General features: G+C 40.1%; 2 protein-coding genes and 1 long non-coding RNA gene across 12 annotated transcripts in view; 2 read left to right on the top strand and 1 right to left on the bottom strand.

Moving 5' to 3' along the window:
* Window positions 1–11237, top strand: part of relch (RAB11 binding and LisH domain, coiled-coil and HEAT repeat containing) — a 33714-nt gene extending 22477 nt beyond the window's left edge. For 7 of the 10 annotated variants that reach the window (XM_016669377.1, XM_016669376.1, XM_007547896.2 and 4 more), the window contains 7 exons: window positions 789–871; window positions 3603–3666; window positions 3767–3905; window positions 4013–4129; window positions 7197–7285; window positions 7835–7905; window positions 9930–11237. In XM_016669377.1, the coding sequence (XP_016524863.1) occupies window positions 789–871; window positions 3603–3666; window positions 3767–3905; window positions 4013–4129; window positions 7197–7285; window positions 7835–7905; window positions 9930–10050 (684 nt within the window). In that variant the 3' untranslated portion in view covers window positions 10051–11237. Of the gene's footprint in view, window positions 1–788; window positions 872–1539; window positions 1623–3602; window positions 3667–3766; window positions 3906–4012; window positions 4130–7196; window positions 7286–7834; window positions 7906–9929 lie in introns of all 10 variants that reach the window. The other 3 variants (XM_007547893.2, XM_016669375.1, XM_016669378.1) reach the window with 2 other exon arrangements.
* Window positions 4557–6118, bottom strand: LOC107835786 (uncharacterized). Its single transcript, XR_001661607.1, has 2 exons — window positions 5986–6118; window positions 4557–5912 (listed from the first exon to the last, which is right to left on the bottom strand). It is a non-coding gene; the product is annotated as an uncharacterized LOC107835786 (long non-coding RNA).
* A 5108-nt stretch (window positions 11238–16345) lies between the features above and the next one.
* tnfrsf11a (tumor necrosis factor receptor superfamily, member 11a, NFKB activator) overlaps window positions 16346–19319 on the top strand; it is a 13778-nt gene continuing 10804 nt past the window's right edge. Inside the window, exon 1 of the mRNA XM_007547891.2 lies at window positions 16346–16666. Within this exon, the coding sequence (XP_007547953.1) occupies window positions 16610–16666 (57 nt within the window). The 5' untranslated portion in view covers window positions 16346–16609. The remainder of the gene's footprint in view (window positions 16667–19319) is intronic.

Genomic DNA, 19319 nt, shown 5'->3' with positions numbered 1-19319 from the left:
AGAAAAAAAAAAACCATTATTTTTACTGTCAGAATTTCAGGCCCTGTGGAAACAGAAATGATTGCTGATCTGCAGTAGTTTCCTGATTGGGATGATTGAAACCTCTTGAGGCAAAATATTCAAACCGAGCTCTGTGCAACCTTTAGATCAGATGTCGGCATGAGGGTCTAGTTAAAGCAGTGGAACTTTGCTTATCTTTATAAACGGGGGAGGAAGAATGGGAAGCTGTCTTCATGTCCCCCCTGTTTTGTAAATTTTGTACCCTTTCCCAAAGCACATCACTTTCACCATGCCATAGTGTACAGTCGTCCACCATCGTTAGGACTGTGGATTGGAGGGGGGGAGAGGGCCTTTGCCACACATGCCAGATCAAATTCCCTGCTTTTTAAAATGATTTCCTGATTTTAATTGGATGAAATGATTTGATCTGGAGTCTGTGGAAAGAACCCACAGCTTTGAGCTCGCTTTACCGTAGTTGAATCTGAGCTAGAGTACGAGTGGATGTGTGTGAGTGTGTAAAACTGTGTGTACACACACTTGCCTGATACGTGTAGTGCCGTTCTGTGCCTTGCAGCTACAGTTCTTGTCATTGTATATCACTTTATTCCTATCTTGTTTGTGTGTTTTTTTTTCTTTTTCCCTACTTTCTTTCTTTCTTTTGCTTTTTTGTTTTGTTTTTGTTTTTGTTTTGTTTTTCTTCTCTGTCTTTTGCCGGTGTTGCTCGCTCTTGTCCCAAACGCCCCGCCCACCTATGTGACTTCACGGCTGGCTCTGTCCAATCCGATCAGCTGCTGGTGAAGGGGGTGAATGAGACGCTGGTAGCTCAGAGAGTGGTGCCGGCTCTCATCACACTGTCTTCCGACCCTGAAATGTAAGTGGAACAACAGTAAAAAACAATGCTGCGTCTCTTTCCCCCTTCTCTCTGCCGCCTGACAACTATCGCACTAGAACGAGTCTGCACCTGCGTGGAGCAAATTTTACCCACAAAACCCAGTCGTTTCTAACGGCGTTGCGTAATCCCTCTGAGGGCTCAGGGTTTCAGTGAGACCGTTTGCATTAAATTGGCTTTGTTTTGTCGTTTCAAGAGGCTCCTGTTTAGGTTTGGGCTGTGCTAGGGTGGTTCTACTGCGCAGCCACTGTTTCACACGAATTTTCTGCAAGTGTTCGCCATCAACCTGCAACACTAGCGCATGCCAGCTCTCATCGCCTCATCTGTCTTTTAACACTAACCCGTTCCCTTCAGATCGCTGCATGCAATACCGTCCAACAGCATTATCCCTGCATGTTCATTTGTTCCTCCCGACCCTTCCTCTTCCTCCCCCACCCTCTCCTTATTGAAGCAGGGCATCTTCTAAAGGATTCTATTGGTGGTTGGTTATATTTTTTGCCCCATCTCTCTACTTATCCTGTCACCCTGTTCTTTTTTTTTTTCTTTCACTCTAAAACCTGTATTATCCCCTCTATCTCTGCCTCTCACTCTCACCTCTCCTTTCCCGTACCTCTCCCACTCTCTCATCCTGCTGTGTGGTGGGTTTGCAGTTGGTTCTTCGAGGCATGAGTGAAGCATTAGTTGACCGTCGGGCGGCTCCAGCCCTAATAACACTGTGCAGTGGGCCTGAATTGTGAGTTAATCAATGCAAAAACAGAAAGCAAACTCTGAAGTCATTGTCATTTTGTTGGCTGCATCCTTACAGTGTAACATGGTTTCTTTGTTTGCATTTGCCTTAGCAATGCCACATGTTGGATATCATTTAACCTGCAGAAAGATGAAATGGAACTGAAAGACTTTTAATGACAAACTTTGTAGCAACCCTGTTGGAATGTAGCCTCTTTCATATCATCATTCTATGTAAATACACGTTTGTACATGCAGTTGGCATGAGCTTCTACATTAAACCTGTACACATTTTTATTTTTAATATCTTACTGTTTGTGTGTAGCTTAAAAGAAAATGTTGCACAATTGGCAGAATATGAGAAAAAATCAGAAATTAAATATTTTTTACATTTACACTGGCCATGACAGGGATACCTGTTTAACCTCGTATAACAAACCGCTCACTGAAGAGCAATTTCCCAACATCTAAAACGGCTCAAGTAAACTATATTATTGATTGCAATGTGCATCAAATTTTATCTGTGCTTCAGATGGATCTACATAGTTAGTCGGTTTAAGACAGACTGAACATTAGTATTATCTGAACACATAACGCTAATTAACCACACTGTCCATTTTACTTAGCAACTATCAGATTAAAAAGGATATAAAGGTTTACGATTGGGAATTGTTAAACTGCTTTGCACTTTTTGGGATTTAGCTTAAGATGACTGAAATCTCCTCTGGAGTAGAACCCAGTTTTATTAGTCCTTATCTGACTTCTTCATCCAAACATCTTCCTTCTCCAATCTATAATCACCGTGAGAGCCCATTTGTGGTCAGTGACGAACACTCAGACGCACCCAGACAGAATCTACTGTCCGTCTTTGACGCATATTGTTATTTGTCATCAGCTAGCTTGTAGTTCCTTCTCCCAAATGCAACAAATGAAACACCATTGCTAATCGTTGGGCAGTGTGACACACACTGGCTTTGTAGTCTGTGCTAATGGGCCTCAAATGCTGTTATTTACATGTAATATACTGACTACTGTCAAGTACTCCATAGATCCTCACTTTAGGAAATCTTTAGCTTTTAAGCCATTTTACAAAATTGACTGTTACCTTTTGTGTGTTATTCATTGGTTTAGAAACAACTGACTCTGTCTCTCGACTGAACGCTAAATGTCAGGTTTGATCTGATGTTATCTGCAAATTGTTGCTCTTTCTGTTTTAAAACCCTGAAAACTCAAGGCAGGTGCTATAATCTTAGATCGGTGTCCTCATTTACCAACCATAGGGCACATTTTTAATACCTTACCACAACTGAACCCCGAGTTAATCATTAGTAATGAGAACATCTCCACTGCAAATGCTCAGTCAGTAGTACTGTTCGGCAACAAAGCAGGTCATACAGCCCAGACTGGGATGCAGAAATCAGTCGGGTATTGGAGATCAGTTGTCCAATTGCCACCTCCAGTTAGCTCAGCCTAAATGTTACATCTGCTCATGAAAATAGCTAAACGAAGCTTGAACGAGCTACACAACAACCACCTCCGTCTTATTTAGGGTTTCAAGTCGGCTCATTACGCTCTAAGCACTGCATTTGGATGAAACGTAGAACACATGTTAGCCACAGCAAACCTACTCCTTTGTGGTTTCGCTCATTGTAGTCTGAAGGTGCCACTGAAATTAAGGAATGTGCATAAATACATAATTTAAGTTTTGGAATCAGATTGCAGCTTTGTTTTGAAAACCTGAAAGTGGCCTGGGAAACCTGTAGGAGTCTCTCCACTGATGACAGCCTCTGCAGCCACACGAGCCGCTTTAGTGGGACCCGAACACCACAATCTACTCCTGCAAATGCTTTAAAATACGGGGCATCTTTTTTGCAGATAACATTTAGGTCTTTCTGGTTGTGGTTTAAAGTCAAATTATTTAGAACAGAGTGACGCAATGGCAGAAAGTGGTCAGTGTTTCTTTTGTGTGTTTTCTTGCCGTTTGCAGATCGGTTAGGATCGCCACTATTCCTGCCTTTGGTACCATCATGGAGACTGTCACACAAAAAGAGGTAAGGAAATTTCCCAGACGACTGAGACGCTGCGCTTGTTTCACGGCAATTTTCCACATCTGTGGAAATTTCAGCTAATACTTTACGTGTTTGTGCGTAGCTGCTGGAGCGTGTGAAAATGCAGCTGGCGTCGTTCCTCGAAGACCCTCAGTACCAGGATCAGCACTCTTTGCACATGGAGATCATCAGGACGTTCGGAAGGGTCGGTCCCAACGCAGAGCCGCGCTTCAGAGACGACTGTACGCACCATACGCCACACAACAACCTCTCCCGTTCTGCACAGTCACGTTTTTGCGATGCACACTAAGGGTTTGTTTGTGCTTTTGACTTCTTTGTGTCCCTGAAGTTGTTCTCCCGCACCTTCATAAGCTTGCATTAGCCAACAACAGCCAGTCGGTGGAAAGCAAGAGGATCGACATCGCCATCCACCTGTTTGAGGCCTACAGTGCTCTCTCCTGCTGCTGTATCCTTCATTTTTCTTGCTTTGATTCTAGGGCTGCAACCAACCATTATTTTAGTCATCGATTATTCTGTCAATTTTTCTGATGATTGATTATTCTGATTTTTAAGCGATTATTGTGATGCTTAATCGATGAGTCAGATTAAAAGAAATTGGCTCATTCTGCAGATTTAACCAGGCCTTTTGTAGTCAATGTTAGAAATATATTAAAATATGCAAATAAATAATTCAATTACTTTTTTTTTTAAATAAGAAAATGCTTATTTTCTTATTTTGTTTCATAAAATGCAGTAATATAGCATTTCTTTAGTGTATTCCTGATCATTTGCAGAAAAAGATGCATCTTTAACAAAAGAAATACTGTCTACTAGAGTTTACTTTTTGGAATTAATATTTGGATAGCAAAAGATTTTTTTTTATTATTTTTATTTTTTTTTACAAAATTTGAGCCAGGTCAAGCTAGAACTGCTACCTTAGGAGTTCTGTTAAAATCTATTTACACACTGGGCAAAATCCAACATTTTTTTTTGTAGTTTTGGCTTATTTACTAGGGTGGTGGTCTTTCAGCAAATGAGCTTGTGTGTGTGTTTGTGTGTGTGCGTGTGTGTGTATATGCCAATTAGCAATTACTAAATTAGATGATGATTATTTCCATAATCAATTAATCACGACTAATTCGATTAATCGTTTTAGCTCTATTTGATTCCAACTTGCCATGAAAATCGAAGAAAAACTTTAGAGGTAACCTGTTCAGTTCAGGTATTTACTCCGTCTTTGTCACGCGTGAGTCAGTGTGTGACGGGACAGAAAGCTCGCCATGCTGCTCTGGTTTGCTCCTGGATGTTGACCCAGTTGCTGGTACGTATCGGTGTGGTCTCACTGCCTGAGAGTGTGGTTGACTGTGTACGTTGGCTGGCTTTGCCTGTCATTTGGCAGTAGGAGAAAGGAAAAGCAAGCTGTCTCCATTCTGGGGATGCAAGTAATTACAGGGTTGGTTCGGTAAAGGAAAGGATGAGAAGCAAGAGAAAGTGTGTGAAGAAAAACAGCAGCTCCAATCCTCAGCAACAGCTCTCTGGACAGGATCCTCGTTTGCGTTGCATTTGCTTCACCTCTTTCATCCCGCTCGTCTGTGATTCTTTTTTCCTTCTCTCGGCCGCGCCTTTCCTCCGTCAGCCGAGCCCCACCCAGGTCCAGAACACACAGACAGAGCCCAGCTGGCCTGAGGTTCATTCCTGTGGATTTTTGTTAGGCTGTCATTTCAGTGCTGTCGTGTCCAGGAGGTGTAGCCCTAACCTCAGAGGGTATACCTCCCACTGTACGTTTTTTTTTTTTCTTCTTTTTCTTGTAATCAGTGTGACAGGCTCTGATGCTGTACATTCCCATGTCTAAAAATACACGTTTGTTCGCCGTTCGTCCCTCGTAGGCCCCTCAAACTTTGACGTGTGGCAGAGCCACGGCAGTCATGGATAAATTAGCAGCATTACCTTTATTCCACTTTTTGTTTTCGGTGGCAAGAGACCTGCCACTGAAAAAAAAACGGAGTCTATACCTTTAACAGTGAAAGATACAGAACTTTACATTTTCTCAGTACATTTACTGTATGTATTTTATTATTTCACATAGATGCTGAAAATATCTAAAATAGAAATTAAAAATCTTGGGCTTGAACGGTAGTTAAGCTCTCAACATGTTTACACATTTAGCAAGGGAGAAACACTAAGACTAAATAAAATACATATTTTATTCAGCTTTAAAAATATTTTCCCAATTGATTCTGACAAAATAACTTAGAGTTACAATAGCACAAGAAATATTTTTGTTTGCAGATTCTATCTGTTCCTACTCACTAGATTAAAAACCTTAGTTTTTTCACCATTGCCGAGAACCAGAGTCCTTGTTTTGCATCAATCAAAGCCAATTCTTTTTTTCTGCTCTTTTCTTTGCTTTTTTTCTGTTTTTTTTTTTTGTTTGTTTGTTTGTTTGTTTTGTTTTTGCTTGGGAATGTTCCTTTAAATTTACTGTAAGTTTCTTCTGTAAAATTTTCTGCACAGAAACAGAAAGAAAATTAGTATTTAACTACTTATTGTAAAATAAAAGTAAACTTTTCCATTTATCTGTGGAAAAAAATCCACACATTTGAAATAAAAACAGAATGGACAATGGAAAATTTTAAAAGCATGGAACTTAAACCTGGAACTCTTGTTTCAAATCTGTCTGTAGGAAGCCATCTCTGTGTTGGTCTTCAAGGATGATCTTGATCAGTGACTTTTATTTAATTATATTTTTTCCCCTCCCAAGAGGTGTGGGGGAATTTTGATCAAATAGTTTATTGTTGAGTCAAATTTTGCATCCCATGCTTCTCTGGGAGTTATTCTGGCACAAAATCATCTAAGGAGTTCCCTCAGTCTGGCAGCTCCTCCACTGTGGTCTGATTGGTTATGTACCGGTTGCTTCTTTGTTAGATTCTCCCATCAATGGAGGCAATATCAGGACTTCATTCATAATGATCACAGGCCTTGGTGAGCCATGTGCTGTGCTTCCCAGGGAAGTCAGATCTAGCTCATATGTCTAGGTTTTTAAATTGCGCAAAAGTCCAATTTCAAGTGAAAGTTGTTTTTGTTTTCAAAAACCCATTTACCTAGAGACAGTCCTGTGCTGAAGATCATCTTCTGAACTGGTTGTACTGCAGTTCCTCTTAGTCACATCACTACCATCTAGTTTGACAGAAGAGTTATGTCTAAACTGTGATCACTTTTGAGAAATTTGAATAAACAGGGACTGATTAATTCAAACAACATGAGCTGCTGAAGTGGTATGCACCAGAAAGTAGTATAGTATGTGGTAACAAAGAGTCTGAATCATCATGGCGCTGGAGCATAGTTGCTCTTTGTGTAACTTTGTCTGTAAGCAATTAATTGAAACCACATTAAGAGTTGTTATAAGACAACAAAATCTGGAAACTTTTAAAAGCCTGAAAAACCTTTTATATACTAATACATTTGTGACGCTTTAAATGAACCGGCACCAAGATTTCTTTTCATTCTCGTCCTTAACGTGTCGCGTTGTCCAGTCATTTCTGAGGAGGTCATAGTCAACCATTTCCTGCCAGGCCTCAGGTGTCTGCACGCTGATATGGAGCAACTGTCTCCAGAGCATGAGGTCAGGAGACACACACACACACACACACACACACACGCTCATACGAACAGGGGATTTCTTTTTTTCTTCTTCTTCTCACACACCTCGAATTCACAGACGTGAATATCTGCATTCTCAAGAACTGCTGCACCAGGCTGCCTCATTTTTTCATTCATAATTCCCAGGGTATCCGTCTGGCTCTTTACATCTTTCACGGAAACACTCAGACACACACCTAAAATATTTATTTTGGTCATCAAGTCTCACGCTATCCAGTTCATGTGAGCATTTTCCCAATGTGACTAATGATCAGTTGAGCCGTCGGCTCTGTACATTCGCTTTGTCCCTGTGATCCTGATACCAGGGTTCAATTATGTTACAGACGCAGCATTTTAGTTTTGTCAAGTTTAGCATCTTAGTTTTGTCAAGTTCGGTGGGTTATTCAGCGTCTCGGAACATCCAGCTAATTTATGTCACGTGGAGGTTACAGATGAAGTTTGTGTAAATCATTTTAGTGTTTTACAGATGGGACGTTTCAGCTCAAACTGAGTTTTTTTCCCCCCCCAACAGGTGATTCTAGGGTCTATGATCAAAGAGTGTGAAATAAAGGTGGAAAACAGAGGAATTTCTGACGCACAAGGGTGAGTCTCTTCTTCACTGGAAAATGTTTTCATACCATATTTAAACATAGTATGTCAAAAACGATGCATATCCTTCTCAATAATCAGAGTTTGTATAGATCCGCACGAGGATTCTAGCAGAGCCAAACGTAAAATTTTCAGCTTGTTAAAATTAAAAGATGAATTTACACCTAAACCCTCCATGGTTGTGGTAACAGCTGTAATCTTTTTCATCTTACAATTGTAGAGCTTGCACCATATCACAAGATATTTCATTTTAAGCATCATTTTAAAAAGATTAACAGTTTCCAGGTTAATATGTTTTAGAAACAAATGCTTTATTATGTTAGGCAGGCAAATCTTCATTCATACTGTAATAGTGAGGCCTATGCAGCCATTCTGTCCTGAATTATCATTATTTGTATAAGAAACACAATGAGAGCAGCAGTAAGACAGGATTTATGTATGATTTCAAAACAAATTAAAAATCTTTACTGAGCTAGCATGTGATCTTGTAAAGATTAGCAAGACTAGAGAGGTTAATCTCCATTTGCAAAGTCCTCATAATGTAAATAGCCGTTGTATAAATGGTTACAGTTTCCTAAACGAGGATTACTGTTGTTGCCGTGAACGTTAATATGAGACGCTCACTTGTCATAAAAAAGGATTGGATTTTTGAGTTTTAAGTTTTGAGCTGACCTAGCTTGGTAAAAACCAGCCCCTTGTTCTATGCTATTTGTTTCATACAGAGGGTCCAATTGCTTCCTGGAAGCATGGATTATGTTGAATCGCCCAACTGCTGACGTTTGCAAGTGCCGTGCATAATGCGCCAGTTCAATGCAGTGAAGGTTACTGGAAGTAATCTGCCCTGTAAACATACATCCTCCACTGCGAATAGAGAAGTGCCAAATCGAACAAGGCGGCTCTTAATGTTAATTTAGTATTTCGAATTGTGGCCGACATGGACTGCAGATCTTCCACTGCCATTGGTAAACCTACGAATAGACTGCAATTCTAAAACAGCGCAGAAAATCGACTTCGTCGTTTCCAACTTCTCCTTTTGTTCGCCAATTGGCCTGGTAGAGAATTTTCTACCAGAGAATCCAAACAAAGGGGAGAAAGACCAGACTGTGCTGCAAGCGAGAATTTTTAAGTGGAGATGCACAGGAAGGCAATGGCCAGGCTGTACTTTTCCAATATTTATAATTAACTGGCAAGCCATTACATTTGTAGTCATTTCACCTAAAGTTTTGACTTGTAGAGAAGTTTCTCTGGCGTGTAGCTGACATGTTGATCGATCTATTCGTTGTAGGAACAATGGTCCCTTTTATGAAGATTCGAACACGGGTAAAGAAGAAAAAATGAATGTGCTTTAAGAAGTCAGAATAGCTGAAAAAGCTGGTCTTCATTTGATCAGCAATGAGCTTATTGACCACAAAACCTAAAGTGTTTCTGTGCTGATACGAACACAACTTTCAGTTCTCCTGGAACACGTCTAAAAAATATTTGTAAGATTTTCATCAGACCAGAAATTTTGACGGTGTTCCACAAAAAAAAAAAAAAAGGAGTCGCTCAACTGGAAAACTGAAACCTTGTGAAACTCACCATTTTCTTTTATGAGCTCTTCTGAACCATACGCTGTTTGGTAACGCTGACCACTAAGACTCAACATCCCTATGCTCATTGGCTCTTGTTTACAGTTGCCGTTAAGATATGATGTTTGTTCTTCTGTTGAGCAATGGAGCAGTTCAGTCCGGTGCTGTTAAAGTCTCCACTGCATCAGCCAGACTCGTAACTAACCCAAAAGAGGAACTTAAGGAGCCGTTGGACTATAAAGATCAGGAGCGTTTCAGCTGGCATGTAGTATTTCCTCTTTAAAAAAAGTCAAGCAAAGGGTAAAACATCTGACAGCAGCAACGTTAAAGATAGAAACGTTGCTTTTGTTTTTAACAAATATATATTTTTCAGCTCATGATTTCAACATTTTTTATATACAAATTGAAACTATTTTGGCCTTTTTTTGTGTGTGGTTTTTCCTTTAATAGATCAATTTCTATTGCCTCCAGTTTGGTGGGTGAAGATGCCAAGACCAAGTTTCTGAGTAAGATGGGTCAGCTGACCACTTCTGGAGCAATGCTGGCCAACGTCTTCCAGAGAAAGAAGTAACCGACTGACGTCCGACGAGCCATCGCGATGAACTGACAAAACCCCCTGCTGTTCCTGGGAGCGTTTTATTTCAGTGAAGAAAGCTCTGGTTCAGCCCAAAGTAGTTACGCAATTGTGTTGTTAAATCAAAAGAACGATTAGACATGAAAATAATGCTGCAGAGATACGTACTACTTTAAGGAGAACTGAAATGTTTGCAGTGAAAGCCTGTGAAGTTTTTCTCTCCCTTTCCCCCCACCCCCACTTTTCCTCCTTAATTCTTTGTCATGACATGCGCAATGTCAAGAACTGAGGGTCTGGCTTTATTTGTCAGTGTTAACATTTTCATTTCAGAAAAAAAAAGAGGCAAGGGGATGGGGGGGAAGCAGAACACTATGGATACTCTGGCAAAGTGATGACAAGGAACTTGAAATGATCACAGAATTGGATTTAATTTGAACCTTTCGAAGTCATCCACTCCAGGAAACATAACTCTGAGCTCATACTGCAGGTTTTCATGAAGAACTTTAAAGTGCACCCTTTTTGTGGTGGAAGATTTCTTTTTTTAAAATAAAAATAAAAAAAGGTGTGGTAACTTGAATTATTTTGGGAAATTAAGGCAAACGTTTGAACTGCAAGGCCGTGCATCTGTTTAAAATGACTTATACGGTGTGTCTGTACTTAGAAGTGTTGCCTACTTGAAATTATTCACATTTGTCTTGCCTTTATTTCTTTGAGGTCTGTACTTTGACAGCTTCCTATTTTATTGTTTATGTCTTAATGAAGGAAAAACAAACTTTATTCCAACTTCCAAAGAAATTTGCACTTCACTTTGCTTATTTGTTCTTCGTAATGGATCTTTGTTGCTTTAATGTGGATTCTTATACATGATGATCATCACTACCTTTTTTTTTCCCCTCAATTCTGACAATGTAATGTTAAAGCAAACACTGGTCTTAATCATACCTTCTCTGGCCGTTGCATCTTGTCTCTGTGTTGCCGTTTTTCTGATTGTACTTTTTTTTTGTTTGTTTGTTTGTTTGTTTTTTTCCCCTCCAAGAATGTTGATATTTGGTTTTAATGTCCGTTTTGGAGGAGCTCAAAGAGAAACGGCAAATATCTGTACCATACACTGACCTGAGGAGGAGCTGTACTCTGTATATTTGAAATGTATGTCATGATGTAATAAATGATGGATTGGTTGTGTACTTTCTGACTTCTTCTCCCTGCATGGCTTTTGAACGGTTTCCTTTTACGAGCGTGGAAGAGCTCTCCACAATCTCGCCGCGGCTCGAGGCGTCGGCAGGTGTGAAAAGCTGTAAAGCAGCCATTTCAAAGGGAGACAAAACAACATGCGTACTGTCTTTCACGTCCAGCTTTTTGATGTGGTCTATTGTGCACTTTGTGCAATAAACCAAAGTCCATTTTATGGGACATTCCCAACATCTTGCCCAACATACGTACACCCCCACACAACCCTTACATCGTTTCTTCATAGGAATTCCGCCATTATCTTGTACAAACTTACTTTTTTTTTTTCTTTTTTTTTTTTTGCCCTTTCTTGTTGACATTTTAGCCCGATTCGCCACATTGATTTGCGTTTTTAATTAAAAAACAAACAAAACACAAAAAAAAAAGCGGCCTTTTATTTATTTAGCGTTGGACCTGTGGCGGTAGGGCTGTCAATGAGATAAAGAGCAGAATTTGCATATCCAGGCTAATATTCTACAACCATCGCTGATAAGTGACCAGGTGGGTAAATACTCGATTCACTCCAGATTGGGAGGCAAGCGGATCGTGAAGGTGTGCCGCGGCGTCCGTAGAGATGCGTCTGTCCCGGCAGGTGCCTGTGTCATTTGCATCGATGGTGAATAGTTCGCTTCTTCCCGCGTCAAAAACAACTCTATATGTAAAGTTACGGTAAATAGTAAATATACCTACCGTTTCTTTTTAGGTTTTACATATCAGGATGTTATGATGATAATAAAAAAAGGCGTCATTCAGTGGCTGCTATGTCCTCAAATGAAGTAAACAACCCCAGGTAGATAGCATCGTCCTGGGGGGGGGGGACTTTTGATGATCTAATCGCTTTTGAAATCCACTTTTGGTAGCAAAACCGAAAGAAAATGCCTCGTGTGTGACTTTAGCAGTTTCTCACATTGATGTGGAGGAATGTTTGCTGCTTCTACGCAGTACTGCTTCAGCTAACTCGGGTTTAACATGATTTGTGCAGTTTTACTTCACGGTGATCTTTTATAGGCATTATGCCTGTTGACTACCCAGCTTCCTGCAGATTTCTTTAAACATTTCCTTACGTTTCACTGAAACCATGGTGACATCCATGCACAACTAGTAGAGTAACTTACCGATTACTCCACAAGGCATCACTTTAAACTATCCCTATAAATTGAGCTGAATATGTTGAATTTCCCTCTGGGGTTAATGGAGTATGTTTGAATCGAAACTCCTACCACAGCATTCATCCTCAGTTCAGTATTTATTTTTCAGTCTATCTATTGCCGGTTTATTGCCCTGTTAAGCATTTAAAACATGTTTGTTTGGGTTTTTTTTTTAACAGAATATAATGACTTTCAGACACTGTCATGGTCATCGTCACCCCTCCACCACCGTGCTTGACAACAGGTGATGAGTGCTTGTGATTACATGCTGTGATTTGATCTTGCCAGACCAGGTGCTGTGAGCATTAAGGCCTCTGCTGCAGCGCTGGGGTCCAAGTTCTTGCTCGTTTCGGGGAGGAGGATGACTCATGACTCCCATCTGTCCTGAAACAGAAGAAGCCACGCAGATGCAATAGGAAAACCACCGGAACATTGTGGCTGTATCTGAACAATATTATTCCACTCTGTGTGGATATGAGGGTTGGTGTGTGTATGTTTTTCTTGCTTGTGCTCTTGTTACCGTGTCCGTTGGAAACCCAAGGCGATGCCAAGAGCTTCCTTTGAAATCTATTTACAAAAGCAGGCTTTGGATGTTTTGATTTAAGTGAAAATCTGTGTTTTGTGTTACAGTTTATTAAATGTGTTAGTATTCTTTTTTCTTTTTCTTTAAATAGGACATCTGAAGCAGTCTGTCTTTATGAACTCTATAAATTGTTGACTTCTGGTGCTGGCAAACACAGCCGTTATGCTCACAGATTTCGGTCAGCACCCGAGTATAAAAGTTTTGGCCTGTTTGTTTGCCAAAGAGCTGCAGTTTTGAAACCGATTCTGCAACTGTGTTTAAAATGGAGCCAGTCACTGCTCACTTAGTGGCAGCATTTCAGGTCTAAAGTCTTAGAGAGATCACATGTAAATTTTTGTAGTTTAATTAAATTCCACTTGAGGTTTGTGATTGCTAAGAATTAAATCCTAATTGCTACTGCATACTCACCACAAACCAGCTCCTTTCAGCAAGTTTTTACTGGGATACAGACCATTAACTTTACTGGCAAAATTTCAGTCTTGTGTTGGTGTTTTTTTGTTTGTTTTGTTTTTTTTTTGTATCCTGAACTCCAAAAGAATTAGAAAGCTCGAACCATCATGATTTTGGGATTTTGCTTCTGATGTAATCAAGCAATCATGAAAATATATGCGAAAGGATATGAAACTGCATTTACACAGCAGTCCAAAAAATGCTCACTGGTACTGCAGCAGTTCATGACTTTGGAGTACGATCGAGAAGAAACGATTGTGCAAGCTCAGCCAAGTCCTCCAAGAATGTACGGTTTGATTTCAGATTTGCATAACTGTCAACTTGAGGAGATCGTGTTCCCCACTTTCTCCAAACTTTCATCCCCTCACATGCCAAGGTGGGCTGAGCCATGCAAATTCACAAGGAAATAAACCCAGTGTTGTTTTTCTTTCCTGGGAATAGGGAACAGCCGCATGATTTCCTGGAGGCAATCATTGAACTTCATAAAATTTACTTTTGTTCACTGTGCAGATGATGAAAGCTGTTAACTAGACCCACACTCCAGGAAGTATTTGTTGGCCCCAACCCACACAGGTTCTATGACGAAAACCTAAACAGGAAAGTTAAACCCGCCCCTGAGTTTTGCACCCTTTGGCGTCTTGATGGGTCCAGCTCTGGTTTCTGTGAGGTCATCGCTCCTCGAGGTCGTGTTGTGGCGTGATTTTTCACCTGCCGAAGTAACCTTTGTGAGTCATTCGGTGAGTGGGTCTGGGGATCACCCCTGTAGGCCTGTGGGTGGCGGTACCTACGCCGCAGTTTTGCATGTGAGCGCCTTTTGTGTAAACCGTAAGGTCAACTTATTACCCAAAGGTTTTTTCACGCACTTGCAGACTCGTACATCTGAAACTGGCACTTGAGGTTTCTGTTTTATTATTCAATAAACTGGATTGTATTTTTACATTCAGGCAGATGGGAGTATGGAGTGGGTAAATAAATACGTATGTGAACTTAGCTCCTCTAAACCCAAATTATTTCATCCTGAATTAAAATAATTCATAGGATGGAAACCATCGGTTTTGGAGTTGATCAATACAGGAATACCCGTGGATGGTAAAAGCTTTACAAATCTGTTAAGTGATAAAGTTCTTAACTTTTAAAATTTCAGAAACTAATAATTGGAGGAAAAAAATGCTTACAGGCTACTACAGAAATGTATAGATTTAAGAGACAATAAAAGAATGTTTTATGTTGATGTCAGTCGAACTGTCTACTGAGGAGGCAACAATGACAGTCTGCTAAAATAAAGAAATTAGCAAAAAAGTTTGAAAATTTGTTAAGAAAGAAGAAAATATCATCACCACTTAGCGTCGATATGTATATTGTGTGTCTTATGGGAGGGGAAGTGCAGAGTGAAATGATTCTCTACAGTTTTCATAGAAAACTTGTGCTAAAAAAATGCACACGATTCTGTTGGACGACTAAACAGATTCTGTGTAAGCTTCAATTGAAAACTAAAGAATAATGATGGACTTAAGGTTGTGCAGTTTGTCAAATATCTGGGCTTATTCACATAATATTTCCCCAAAAAATCTTAACTGATTAAAAAAACAACCAAAAAAAAAAAGGGAGTTTCATAAGGGGTTGCATCAATAAATCAGCCCAGATTTCCTTAATTTTAAGAGATCTGTGATCGGTAGATATCTACAGTCAACATTATCGATCTATCATATCTACCTCCTCAAAGGTCTAAACATCAACCACTGTCTTCTTTCGCTCTGCCACGAGAGGTTTGACTGACTCACACAACAGGTTATGTCTGAACATTTGTGGTTATCAATAGTCACCCCACTGTTACCAACTCATGAGTTGGTAATAGTGGGGTTACCAAGAAAGTCACTGAATATTTTCAGGAATATTTCGGGCAAAAAAGTCGGTATCGGCTTAAATTTGAATGACCATTCCGGCCTTCTTAAAGATTAGTAATCGTTTATCTGCCAAAAAATACTACAAATGCTACATCTTTACTAAATATGGTTCAAAATCTCAAGATTCTGTTGCTAAACAGGGACAAATTTGACGCACTCTTAAATGATGAGATATGTTCTATTAACTTCCCCTAATTACTAGCAGTACTTTTCTTAATTTCACACAAGCTGTCTCTCCTGTATTGAATATAGTCTGTAAATTAAATGTGCACATTTTAAAACCACACAGCCCTGCATACATGTGCTGAAATTAATTACATTGAAAAGGCTTTACGTGTTTTTTTTTTTTTGTTTTTTTTTGTGAATAAACGAAAGCATTTCCTGTGTGGTATGAGCAATAACTTACCTGACCACGGATTCTAACCATGTAAAGTTTTTGCTGACCTGACTTCTAATTTAAGACGTCGATGCAAACAAGCCCTAAATTGCCACAAAATGTGCTGACGTTCGTGCCACCGATTCGCGAACTTGGAAGGGAAGTCTTGAGTTTTTCTCTGGTTTAATCTGCAGTACGAGTTATACGGGGTGGGGGGTAATAGCAATGTACAAAAAGCAGAGCGATCACAATTTGGCTTTGTGCTCTATTGAATGATCATTCACCAGTCAAAAGAATTCCTTGAACTCTTAATAATAATAATGAGAAGAAGAAGAAAAAAAATAAAATAAAACCCTAATTAGAATATGAAATCTCAATGAAAGTCTCAACATGGCCACCCGTGTCTGTATTTTCTTGCTTCGCCTCTGGCCTTTTTATTTTTTTAAAAAAAAATACCTTGTTATAAACTAATAAAAACAAGGAACAGCATCAAAATGTAATACAGCGACAAGGTGCGAGGGAAGTCTTTTCTGCAATTTACGTGCATCGACAAGGTAGGAGGAGTTTCTTTCTTCTCCCCGTCCCTCGACTCACTCAGCTTTTACAAGATCCCGCATGCAGACTCTCTCACACACATTGTGAATGGAAGCACCGGGGGAAGATGAGAAGGCCTGTGGGAGCTGCCGTTGCTTAACGGGGAATGAAGAAGCAGGAATGCCCTGACAGTTTGCGGAGGAAATCCTTCCACTCTTTGGCTACGCACAGCAAGAAGAAGTGATTTGCAGTGAGGAAACTTTTTTGGGGGGGGGAAAGGGATCTGATTTCTGGACTTGGCGTTAAGACGCAGAAGCACCCATAACTCTGAAAAATGAGGTGGATCTTCCGAGGGTGGATAACGTGTGTGCTCGTCACCTTTTCCGCACAGGTAAAATACGTCTGTTTTGCTCTGAGTTTTGAGGCTGATTTGATTGGTATGCGTGCGTAATTGTCCAAATAGCCGCAGTTTTGGCGCACCATGGATTTGGGGTTTAACACGTTTTATTCCAGCACTGAAACTTCCCAAACATCATGAGACTCATTATGGTTTTGTTGTGTTCTAGAAACTTTATCGCAACACATTATTCACTTGAACGTAGCCCCACCTCGGACTCTGGTGGAGAAATATTGAAGTTGGTTTTTGCACACAAACACCTATTGTAAACTTTTTGTACTCGGATCGTGTCCTGCTCTGACAACAATAAATTGTTCTGGCAACATGTTGTCTATTCACCAGATAGATTATCAGGCACAGAATGCACTCCAGGGAAATGCATATATATATTATATTTCTGGGTTTCTGTCAGCCAAAGTAATATCGATGCTGTTTAATTCATTTTTCAGCACTTAAACCTTTTAAATTTTGTTTTCTTTCAAAAAAAAAAAGACAAAATAATTTCAATGCATAAGGAGAAGAGTAAACATGTTGTCCACTTTGTGCAGTTCAAGCAGCTAACAGTGTCCAGGTGTAGAGGTTTGTAAGATGTGGTTGTGGTGGTGGGACTGCTGGGCTCTATCCCTGCCTGTTACCGTAAAGGAGCTTGGAAATGCCTTGACTGGAACAGATGCTTTTCCGTTTTTTTTTTGTTTTTGTTTTTTTTTCATATACTTCTGCTCCTAAAATGTGTTGAAAGTGAACAAGTCTGAGCTGGCACCAGCATCTTTCCCAAGCAGAGGGATTCATAACGCCAATGGCACAGGAGGAGAAAAAAACACAAGGTTTTCACAAGCTGTGAAATCACCAAACATCAAATGGATGCCTGGAAAAAGAGTCAGAACGGGGAAGGGTAAAAAAATATTTTCCGGCAACGGTTTAAAAATGACACGGCAAACCTTTTGGCTCTTATTCTTGTTCTCACAGTGGTCTTGCCATTACTGGCTCACAACATCCCCCTAGAATTCCCCTCCACGTCGTCGTAGGTTTTCAACCACTTCTGCCCAGTTCATTCCAAATTCGTCTCAAACCGTCTGTAAGATATTGGGCAACGGGCAATGACTTCAAGATGTTCCGAGCTTCAGGATACAAAAACAGTAAATCATGGAAATTCTGCACATTGGTGGAATTGTTTAGTTGCTTGCCCACAAAAATTCTCTGTTTTTATCAAAAAAAAAACCTCCATTGGTACCGGCGATAATGTTCCGAGTTTCTCCTTCAGTCAAACAGCAGCAAAGTGTCACTCCTGCCCTGCTGACTGATTCCATTTCGTTTCCCCCCACCGGTTTTTAGCTACTATGGAATCTCCAGACAGTCCCATCTGTTCCTTCACCCACACATGACTCGTGTCACACCTGAGCCCCATCTTAAGCAATCAGTGAGTTGCATCAGACCTGCACATCCTAACTTGATTTGATGGAAAGGAACTAAAGCGTAGGGGTTTGCGCGTTGTTTTCTTGCATTCAGCTGCACAACATGAAGCAATGCATGCATTGACAATAGAAGCTTTTGTTAAAAAAAAAATTAAAAAAAGGAGGAAATTTTAGATGTTTTTGGCAAGCCTATAATAAAATCTTGTCAGTTTCAGCAGAAAGGTATTTGGAAAGACTAGAGTCTTAGAAACTTGTCAGTTTTGGGGTCTTTTGCTTGACCTCACATGAATTGTGTGACTTGTACCACTCACAGGTTATTATTTATTTTAACATTTCTATTTTTCCCTCACCTGATCAAAGGTTGTTTTCTCAGAAAATCACCTGCTCTTGTTTATGAACCCCTGTAGAAAGTTTAGATTTTCCTGTATCATCTACTTTAGCCTGTGATTGTTTTTTAGTAACTTTAAATGCAGTTTAATCCCAGATGGAATCACTACCCACAGATTCAGTTGTTGCGCAATATTGCTTTTACGGCACATTATCAGTAAACAGTAACACACCCCCCCCCAGAGCCCTAAAAGACACACCATGCATCTCTTGGCTCTGTGCCTAGTAGCTGCTGTGACCGTTATGCAAATTCTCCCGTCCTCTGGAGGCAAATGGATCGCAGCCCGACTCGTAACTGTGTTTGACGGGATTACACGAGCAGTAAAAGATGTTTTGAACGATAAGCAAACTAGTTAGGAAAAAGTTGATGGAAATGGGGGTTTTACTGAACGTGACGGTGGAGAGGGATCTCTGAATGCCTCTTTGTCCTCCCCCCTCCCTGCTTCATTTAGGAGTGTCTGATTTTAATCCTTCTCATTTGACTGTTTCCCCCTTTCCACTCTTCCCATATTTTGTTTTTCCAAAAAAAAACAAAAAAAAAAAACATGCATTTGTAATGATAGATTTGAGGACATACGGCAAATAAAGTTAGGTTTGTGGTCAGAGATTCCATTTTCACCATTATGACAACCTATAATCTTATAGGGTGGGTCAGCTGTTTTTCTTTTACATTTATATTTAGTTAGTCAAAACACATTGCCACATATAGCCAAGATCCTCTATTTACATATCGGACTAACGAAAACACAGTTCTGGACACCTCACTTCCTGTGGATTCTGAACGAGATGTAGAGACTGAAACTGGATGGATGGATGGATGGATGGATGGATGGATGGATGGATGGATG

The sequence above is a fragment of the Poecilia formosa genome, unplaced genomic scaffold (genome assembly GCF_000485575.1).
Source record: "Poecilia formosa unplaced genomic scaffold, Poecilia_formosa-5.1.2 Scaffold22, whole genome shotgun sequence".
Lineage (NCBI taxonomy): Eukaryota > Metazoa > Chordata > Actinopteri > Cyprinodontiformes > Poeciliidae > Poecilia > Poecilia formosa.
This window is presented reverse-complemented; position numbering and strand designations above follow the sequence as displayed.